Here is a 10,402-nt window from a genome sequence, read left to right as displayed (position 1 = left end):
CTCCAGAAGGTGGCTCCTGCCCAGGTGACGGTGACTTATCTCCAGAAGGTGGCTCCTGCCCAGGTGACAGTGATCTAACTCCAGAAGGTGGCTCCTGCCCAGGTGACAGTGATCTAACTCCAGAAGGTGGCTCCTGCCCAGGTGACAGTGACTTATCTCCAGAAGGTGATGAACTTGAGGGAATGGGTGACTTTGACTGGTTTGCCAAAGCAGAAGTGCTGTGTCTTCTCATTGTGAACACGGAGCTCCTCACGGGCATGGAGCCCACGGACGGACAGGAGAACTTCCCTGTACTCTGATGCTTCCACTTCAGTAGCCTCCTGTGGATCCGGGTGGGGTCCCCAGCGTTCAAAGGCATCTCATTTTCATAGAGGTCCTGGTCCTCACCCATCAGCTCACTGTGGTTTTCATCTGACTTCCGCAGGATGGTGCCCTGGGTGATGAGGTCTGCGTAGCCCTCGCGGTGGGAGAAGGCATAGCTGGAGCGCCGGGTTCGTGTCTCCCGCTGCAAGTGGGGCACGGGCTCCACCGTCATTTCCTGACTGGGGAACTCCTCTGCCTGCCGAGAAAAGGGGACAGCAGAAGTCGTCAGGCACCCTCTCTGCTGACGGCTGTGGGAGTCACCTGTCCTCCGGCGAACACTATTCAGCACGCTCCATGTGCACTGACTGGCCAGGCCCTTCTCTACCTTGGCTAACTGAGACCCTTCCATAGGCCTAAACTTTGGATCAGCCAATCAGAATCCTTCCCTGGGACTCAGCTCTCAAGAGGCCCGAGTCCTCTTCTGGGTCTTTTCTCCAGACTAGGGACCCGCTAGTGGCAAAGCCAGAAGACTGACCCTCAAGGCACTTCCGTGTCCATCTGTGTGGCAGAGTCCATGTGGTGAAAGCAGAAGTGAGCAGGTTTGTGGCCATGTTCTGGTCAATCACCCCAGTCACTTCTGGGTCCAGTCCCAGCTGCCACCTGACCCTTCCTGCTTTGGCTACAGGAGCTCTGAGGTCTCCCCCTTCTGACTCAACCATTTCAAGATCAGTTTTGTCACTTCCATCCCCAAGCCCTGGAGAACTCCGTCTGAAAGCCCCAAGTGTCAGCATTCAAACGCAGGCTGGCCTCTGAGGGCTCCCTGATGCCTCTTTCCCAGGAAGTGGGACCTCCTTCTCCGGCCACTCTTACGTGCCCTCCCCCTGAGGTTCACTGCACCTGCACCAGGGTCTCAGCGCCACACTTCCGTGCAGCCCTGGGCCTCCGGCTGGTGGGGTTCTGGGAGCGTGTCATAGCAGCCAGGCGCCAGGGTGGACTCACCTTGGTGTGTAGCTTGGTGACAATCTTGTGGATGACTCGAAAGGCCAGAACCAACAAGGTGTTGGTGGTCACATTTAGCAGGATCACCAGGTGGGCAAAGGGCTGGGACAGCACATTGTGGTCAGCATCTGGGGGCAGGGGCACAGTCACGGCCCTGCCTGGGAAGGAGGCAGCCCCAGAGCTTCGTGGTGGGGGCACCCTTCCCCGTCTCTGAGATGTCACTAACCCAAAACAACCAGTTTCGTGCGGATGCATAAACAGACCTTGTTATGGATCCGGCTGTGACCCCAAGAATGTGTGATGGAAGCTGCTGAGCTGAGAAGGGTCTGCTGTGCGCAGTCAGAACCCACCATGACTCACCCTCTCGTGGGTTTTCAGAGGCTTTAAATACCTGGGATGAGATGGCCGCTCCTTCTGCCATGTAGCAGCTGGTGGATTAGAACCGAGTGCCTTCTGGATTACCCCACAGCTTATCACTGGGGAGCAGGGGGGTGAGGGCGAGCAGGGGAGAAGTCATAGGGTGGCACCATTTGGTGGGTGGAATGAGGGGGAAGTCAAGGAAATAGGAGAGATCCAGTGAGATCTGTAATGACCGGGCGACGGGGTGGGGGACACAGTTCAATGATGATTAATCTTATAAAACATCACGCATGGGAATGATGATTGTATGAAACACAATGTGAATGAAGCAAAGTGTGAAACACAATGTATATGAACTTTGTAAGCAAAGCAATATAAAATAAAAATGTTCTAAAAAATAAAGCGTAATGTGTTGGAATCTTGACCCTTACACATGTGGAGGGAGGCTGTGCGGGTCTGTGGCTGATAACTGAAAGGTGGGTGGTTTGGACACACCGGCAGCTTTTGAGAAACACCTGGAGGTCAGCTCCTGTGAAAAGATTACAGCCCAGAAAATCCTACAGACACAAAGCGAACAGATCACAAAAATGGCTGGAAAAAAACACTGGGGGAAGCCCTGAGACAATGACCTTTACCCTGACAGTATGCAACAGAACTCACCCCTTCACCTCAACTCACCCCATCAGCCAAACAACAGACAATTATCTGCCAAACAACAGGCAACTGTCAGCCAAACAAGAGGCAACTGTCAGCTTCAACAACAGGCAATTGTTACCCAAACAACAAGCAACTCAGCCAACAACAGACAACTGTCAGCTCAACAACAGGCAACTGTCAGCCAAGGGGGCAACTCTCAGCCAAACAACAGGCAACTTACAGCCAACAACAGGCAACTGTCAGACAAACTAGGCAACTGTCAGGTAAACAACAGGCAATTGTCATCCAAACAACAGGCAATTGTGAGTCAAACAACAGGCAACTCACAGCCAAAAACCAGGCAACTGTCAGCCAAACAACAGGCAATTGTCAGCCAAACAACAGGCAACTCACAGCCAACTACAGGCAACTCACAGCCAACAACAGGCAACTGTCAAACAAACAAGGCAACTGTCAGGTAAACAACAGGCAATTGTCATCCAAACAACAGGCAATTGTGAGTCAAACAACAGGCAACTCACAGCCCAAAAAAACCTGCAACTGTCAGCCAAACAATAGGCAACTGTCATCCAAGCAACAGGCAACTCACAGCCAAACAACAGGCAACTGTCGGGCAACAACAGGAAACTATGAGCCAAACAACAGGCAACTATTAGCCAAACAACCAGCAATTCACAGCCAAACTACCGATAACAACAGAAAACTCACAGCCAAACAACAGGCAACTGTCAGGCAGCAACAGGCAACTCACAGTCAAACAAGCAACTGTCAGCCAAACACCACCACCCGGAGCTGCACGCTCCCCAGAACAAGCCACGGCACAAACTCCCAAGGACAGCGCTCGCCCAGGACCAAGCACAGAAGGCAGGCAGGGAGAGGGTAGGTGGGTGGGAAGAGTGTTGTTACAAAGTGGAGAGTTGTAAACTCAATGTGTCTTAACGGTTGAGTGGAAAGCCAATCTGCTCTGTAAACTTTCACTCAAATCACAATCAAAGGCTAAGCAGACTCTTCTGTTAAGGTAAAAAGGCCCTTGATGCCTAGTGATTTACCTAGTGGAGGGGTGATCGTGTTGGAGTCTTCATTCCACCCTTCAGCTGACCCTACAGCCCACTGGCTGACCACATCGGTACCTCCTGTGACTCAGGATGACAATATCTGACTCCAGATGCCATCATAAAGCCAAATCATGGAGAAGCATGGCCCAGCCGAGGTGACTGATATGCCAGACGTGACCCGCCAGTAAAGGACATGAACAGTAACTGTACCAAGGATGGATGGCATCCAAGCAGGTGTAGACACAGAAGGAGGCACAGTGGTGATGGATGTCAGGTGCCAGCAATCCTGTGTGTGACAGCGCGATGTCACCCGGCCCGGCATCACCCTCACGAGCATTTCCATGTGTGCATTCACTGCTTCAGCCCCTACATCAGTGCATACTTTCCCTTTTTTGTTGACCTTCCACCCCCTCCCCTCAAGCATAATGTTCTCAGAGACTGGACACTCCTGATAACACACGCAGAGGCTTAGTGGAGCACTCTGGCTGTCGTCTTTCTGAGGCAGATGTGTTCATTCTTCTGAAGGTCCATAGATACTAAATCTTCCTCTCCAGCACTGCAGTCCAAAGACATCAATTCTTCAGTCTCATTCACTGTGCGATTTTCACATGTATAAGAAGCAACTGAAACAACATGGCTTGAATCACGTGCTCCTTGGTATTTAAACTAACTTCCTTGTTCTTTAGCACTTTTGAGAGGTCTCTTAGGAAGCTCTGGTGGCCCAGTGGCAAGAAGCTGCACTGCAATCCCAGAGGTACGTGGTTCGAATCCACCAGATGCTCTACTGGAGAAGGAGGGGCAATCTCCTCCTGTACCAGTCAGATCTGATTTGACGGTACACACAAAAAAGAATAATTTTTTTAAAAAAAAAAACCAGAGGTCTCTTGCAGCAGATCTGCCCAATGCAGCACATCTTTTTACACCTTTCCTGATTGCTGCTTCCACGGGTGTTCATTGTGGATCCAGGTAAAATGAAAATGAAAACACCGAGAGCGCCAGTCGATCACGATGCTGCCTGTTGACCTAGTGGTGAGGATTTTGTCTTCTTGGTGTTGAGATGTGATTCATGCTGAAGGATGAACATGGATCATCTTTGAGGAGCATCAAAGATCCTCTTTGATCTGCTGCAGTAAGTGCTTCAAGTCTTCACTTTCTGCAAACAAGGCTGTGTCGTCTGCATAACGCAGGTTACTAATGTGTCTCCCCCCGATCCTGCTGTCACATTCTTGTTCAGGGAGTCCAGTTTCTGGAATGATGACCTCAGCATACAGAGTGAATAGCTATGGAGAAAGGATACCAACTACCCTGACACGCTCCTTCCCTGATTAGAGACCATGCCGTGCTCCCTTGTTCTCTTAGAACAACTGCTTCCTGGTCTGTGTACAGGTTTTCTGTGAGTGCAGTTAAGTGTCCAGGGATTCCTGTTCTTCTCAATGTTATTAGACAAAATCTGTTATGATCCACATAGTCAAATGCCTTTGGACAGTCAATAAAACACAAGTTAACTTCTTCCTGCTCCTGTCTGCTTTCAACCAAAATCCATCTGACTTCAGCAATGTGCCACAGCCTCTTCTAAATCCAGCTTAAGTTTCTGGCAGTTCCCTGTCGATGTTCCAGACATTTTTTTAAAATAATCTCCCATCAGTATTACCCTTGTGTGTGTTAATGATACCATTTGAGAACTTCCATATTGTTAGACTATCTTTTATAATTTTTTTTAATGGGCACAAAAGATGTCTTCCAGTAGTTTGGCCAAATATCTGTCTTCCAAATTTCTTGGCATAAACTAGTGAGTACATCTGATAGTTCGAACTCCACAACTGGTCTCCTGCCACTTACTGAAGCCTTATTTTCTTACAATGGCCTCGGTGTGGCTTGGACTTCTCCTATGCTGCTCCCTGAAATGATTCAGTTGATCAATCCTTACTTGATGCAGAGGCTCTGTCCCTTCACCTACTTTGATGGTTCCTGAGTTACTCAATATTTTTCCCAAAGAATCCTTCACTTCTTCAGTTTGCAAGTTTAAGGGTTTTTTCTTTCAGTTCTTTTAGTTTGAGAAATGCCAAGCAGCTTCCCAGTGTTTGCCTTTTTCAAGACAGTCTTTTGCTTTGCTTTCTTGCATTCTCCTTTGAGACCTTTGTTACATGAACTTCATTACTTCTTCCTGTCACTTTAGATTCTCACTGTCCTAGAGCCAGTTTCAGAGTCTTTTCTACATACATTTTGGTGGGCCCCCCCCCCTTTCTAATAAACAACATGCCTCCAGAAACTCTACGAACGTTGATAAATGTCAATAGTTGTAGAGGGACTTCAGGCCTTTTGTTCATAGGGTCGCTATGAGTTGTGTTCGACTCAAAAGCAGTCAACAACAACAACAATGACCTTTTGATTTCGTCATTTTGATGTCATGCTAAGGAGCCCTGTCAGGCTGCTAACCAAAAGGTCAATGGTTCAATTCTACTAGGTAGTTTGGGAGATGACGGGCAGTCTCCTCCTGGGGTGTCAGAACCCTTGGCTTTATCCACTGTGTTAGCCCCCATTGGGGGGGGGCATGGTCTCCAGCTACTTTAGCTGCAGACACATGGTCTTGCCAAAATCATCAATAGCTGTAGGACCAATAAAAGAGGGTGTTTCCCGCACTGTGAGAGGTGGTGGTGGAGAGACTGTGAAGACCAAGGTGGTGACAGTGGTGGAGAAAGGATGAAGAGGCTGTGGCGAGGTGTAACCAGAGGAGCCCTGGAGATGGAGCCACAGTTAAAGGTTTTGCCTGCCGGGTGACTGAAGGAAAAGTTGACTTATAAATGTTCTGAGATAAAGGTTTGCTGGGTGATCAAGAAAACCGGAGGCTTCTTGCATGTGTTGCTGAGCTGACCCTGGCCTTCACTTGTTGACTGTGCTTTGTTAATCTGGTTTGGGACAGCTGGACTACATCGGACTTTCATGGTGAGATGTTCTTTGCCTCGCCTGCTCTTTATTTCCCTAATAACCCCCCAGCTGTAAGTGAAAGTGTGAGTCTTGCAATGAACATCAGACCAAAATAGGTGCAGAAGCAACTGGGGTGGCACGACTATGTATTTATTTGTGACACCAAACTGATCCTTGGAAGTTAGGGTATTGATTGACACTCCGTTTCACATACTTTGGGCATGTGTTCAGGAGGGCCCAATCCGTGGAGAAAGGTGTCATGCTTGGCAGGGTAGAGGGATGAAGCAGGAGAGGAAGACGTTGAATGAGATGGATTGACACCGTGACCGGGGTCGTGGGGGCAAGTGTGTCAGAGTCAGTGGGATTGGCTCAGGAGAGGGCAGGGTTCAGAGTCCCTGTGCATTGGATCACTGAGTCACGTCAATGGTACATAACAATGGATATTATTATCTTTGGGTGTGTACCATCAAATCAGATCTGACTGGCACAGGAGGAGATTGCCCCTCCTTCTCCAGCAGAGCATCTGGTGGATTCGAACCACATACCTCTGAGATTGCCATGCAGCTTCTTGCCACTGGGCCACCAGAGCTCCCTTGTTTATACTTCAACTTGTATATGAACAACTGATGTTCTAACCCACTTGTCCACAGCCTCTTTCCTCGGATGCACTCAGTCTGTTTCTATCCAGTGATGTCCAGTTGTGTAGATGTTGTTTATGTGACTAGCATGGAACACGTCATTGGCTGTAAAAGGCTATCATGCCATCTCCAGCCCATTTCAGTTACCCAGGGCTGACTTTCCAAATAACCATCCTTCCTCAGGTCATGCCAATCACCAGTTAGGGTTTACGCACTCTGACTGCATATTTGCTCAGTTTCCGGGTCCAGAAGTGGGTAGGCGTTTCCTTTTTTTTTTCATCTTTTATTTAGTGGCCGGTGTGTCATTCAAATACTTGTATCAGCAAGTCTTCCTTGCATTTACATGGAAATTCCCCTACCACTGACAGCACTGTACTTCAGGCCCGATGGTAAGAAGTTCATTCTTTATTGAATGACCGTGGTGCCATTTCTCTTCTAGTTGTGATTCCCGGCACCGCTGACCAGGCTGCTGTTGTTGGGTGCTGTCAAGTCGTCCGCCTCGCATGGTCACCTTGTGGGCGGTGGCTCTGAACCCTGTCCCGCACCTCTTTACGACCATGGGCTCAAGGCCATTGTGGTGGTCACGTGTGGTGGTCACTGCCAGTCCATCTCCTCGAGAGTCTTCCCTCCAATGTTCCCAGCATGACGTCTCTCTCCAAGAGGAATAGTCCCCTGAGAATATTCCCAAAGTAAATGAGACAAAGCCACCTTGGCCTCTCGGGAGTGGCCTGGGAGCCCTTCCTCGAAGACAGCCTTGTTTGGCCGCCCCCGAGCTACTCGATGAGCCTCTCCAACGCTGCAATTGTCAGCTCATCAATCCTTCTTCGGTCGGCTTGCTGGCCTGTGTTCGTCTGGAAGTTCTGCCGAAGCCTCCCCACCATGGCTGGGTCTGCGGGGGTCTGAACACCGGTGACACACCTCCCAGCACCACAGCCACACATAAGCCACCAGGGAAGCACAGAGAGTGAGGGTGCTGGGATGCGCCCACAGGCATGCGCGCGCGCACGTGTGTGTGTGTGTGTGTGTGTGTGTGTGTGTGTGTGTGACGGAAGGCACAGCACAGATCCTCCTCAAACAGAACTGAACGCCTGAGACTGGCTGGCTCGGTCTGCGGGGCAGCTGTCCACCCAGCACAGCACAGCTGGGAGTCGGGGACGGTGTCCGGGCTCCTCTAAGCTTGTGAGCAGAGCATGAGTGCACGTGTCAGAACCATAAAGATGGTGAACTGTGCCTGGGCAGGGCGGAGCCAGTGGGGGAGGTCCACGGAGGTCCACAGCGGTCCTGACGTGCAAATCGGTCATCCGACCTGGGTATGGGGGTGAAAGACTCACCGAGTCATCTAGTCCCTGGTTCCCTCCCAAGTTTCCCCCAGGACAGCTGGCGCTCTCACACGACACCCCCCCAACGCAGTTTTATCCGGTAAAGCGAATAATTTAGTGGTCTTGGGGCCGAGACGACCTCAACCTAGTCTCAAACTTTAAATGGATAAGGAGGCTGGCTTGCTGGCGTGGAGCCGGCAGTGGAATGCGAGTGCCGCCCTAAGGACAGCCGCTGGTGTCCTTCGCCCCAGACGAAGAAGAGAAGTCAGAGCTTCAGAGAGGTCAATCCACCAGGCTGGCAGCTCAGCGGCCACGACTCCATCTACCCGAGACCAAAGGTGACCAGTGGCCACCACTGTCAGACCCGACCACGGACACGATAAACGGCCTGGGTGGAATGCAGGAAACGAGGACCACGGCCTGAGACGCTCGTGAAGCCCTGAACCCCAACACCTCACGGACAGCAAGTCACCAGGGAAGCCGAGCGTCACACAAAGCCCCCAGTGACCTGTGACCTCGGTCCACGAACCGAAACAAACACGCAGCCTCTGCAGGAGCCTAGAGGGTCAGCATTTAACCGAAAGCCAAGATGGGATGTCGGGCAGAGCTCGGGAGGCTAGAGTCCTGGGAACCTAAGGACGGAGCATGAGACAGCAGGGAAGGCCCTGGGGCAACGGCAGCTGAGGTCACGGTCAGTCAGAGTGGGAACCTCAGAGCGGAAACTCACCAACAAGGCCAGAAGGGTCGCTGTACTAATTACTACACCCAGAAAGCCCCTCGGGCAGCCTCCTGCTGGGGTGGCTGAGTGCTCGGGAGTTCCCGTGGCCGGGTGGTAAGGAGCTGTGCTGCCAACCCCAAGGCATGTGGTTCAAATCCACCAGCTGCTCCACGGGAGAAAAATGGTCAGTGGCCTCCCATGCGATTACCTGCCCCTGAAAACCCGCTGGGGGGTCAGCCACGGGTTGGGCAACGCTGCCTCACCTGTGCTTAACGACATGAACCAGTACTGACCAGGTGGGCCACAACCACGTGGGCACAAACACCTGGGTGTGAAGTCACTGGGTGTGAAGTCACTGGTGTGAAGTCACTGGGTGGTGGCATTTCTGTGGCGGCAGCCCCGGCGGCTGGCACAGGTGCCCGTGTGCGGTGGGGGGAGGGGCTCTAAGTCCAGTCACGTCCCCGCCGGACATGGGGGCGCGCAGGGCTGAGGCACTTACACAGAAACGGGTAGGTGAAGGGTGAGATCTTAAAGAGCCACAGGCTCTGAGTAGCGAAGGTCACGACCACGTAGGAGGAGAAGCTCAGGAAGATGGACACCACCGTCAGGACTGTCCAGTACCTTATGACCAGCATCACCTGCCCAGAGAGGGAGGACTTGTGTCTGGGCCCCCACGCCCATGGGAGGGTCTGTGGCCCCGCCTTGAGGCTCCCGGTCCTACCTCCACGGTAATGGACAGCAGGGCTGACAGGGCCAGGATGACCCCGAAGGACTGGTAGTCGCTGAGGCTGTGGGTCCCTCCTGTGTTGTAGCAGGCCAGCAGGGTGACGAAGAAGTTGATCAGGGAGGTGAGCAGGCCATGGCCCAGGGCTTGGAAGAAGACAGAGTAGTTGAAGAGCTCATCCTTCTGGCCTGCCGTGTACAGCTCCGGCCGCTGCAGGCTCCTCTCCGCACTCACATCCTGGTGGAAGGGGAAGGGGTATGTGGAGGCAGGGACACAAGGGAGGGAAGGGTCCTGGGGCACCGTGAGTGCCCACCCGGCTCTGGCCCCTCACCCTGTGCAGCTCTTGTACTAAAACTGAATTACAAAGAAATAACGAAGTAAAACAACCCTGCATTTTAATCAACGATTCTGCAGGGTGGGAAAATCCTGATCGAAAGGGGGGCATGTGGAACAGAATTTCAAATTTTAATGGTATCCATATTTTCTTGTCCTTGAGGCTAGATGCACTCTCTGAGATAATATTTTTTTAGGTTTTTAAAAATTCTTATTATTATTAATTTGAATGAAAATTTCAGAGACTTTGGATTTCCATTCATTCATTGTACTTTTCTCCCTGCCCAACCCTCCCCCCACCCCCAGTTCACTCTTCTCTTTGAAAAGTAAAAGAAAAATTCTTTCATTGTTTTACAATCCCTCCCCCAAGT

General features: G+C 51.4%; 1 protein-coding gene across 1 annotated transcript in view; it reads right to left on the bottom strand.

Annotated features, from left to right (window-relative positions):
• Window positions 1–10,402, bottom strand: part of ATP8B3 (ATPase, aminophospholipid transporter, class I, type 8B, member 3) — a 47,442-nt gene that overhangs the window by 771 nt on the left and 36,269 nt on the right. The window contains exons 26-30 of the mRNA XM_006897989.1: window positions 9,696–9,935; window positions 9,474–9,612; window positions 1,303–1,430; window positions 1,178–1,184; window positions 254–555 (exon numbers count right to left, since the gene is read on the bottom strand). Coding sequence (XP_006898051.1) covers window positions 254–555; window positions 1,178–1,184; window positions 1,303–1,430; window positions 9,474–9,612; window positions 9,696–9,935 — 816 coding nt within the window. The remainder of the gene's footprint in view (window positions 1–253; window positions 556–1,177; window positions 1,185–1,302; window positions 1,431–9,473; window positions 9,613–9,695; window positions 9,936–10,402) is intronic.

Source organism: Elephantulus edwardii, unplaced genomic scaffold (assembly GCF_000299155.1).
Source record: "Elephantulus edwardii isolate Elephantulus edwardi_28Jun2011 unplaced genomic scaffold, EleEdw1.0 scaffold00217, whole genome shotgun sequence".
NCBI lineage: Eukaryota > Metazoa > Chordata > Mammalia > Macroscelidea > Macroscelididae > Elephantulus > Elephantulus edwardii.
Note: the sequence above shows the minus strand (reverse complement) of the source record. Positions and strands in the feature narration are given on the sequence as shown.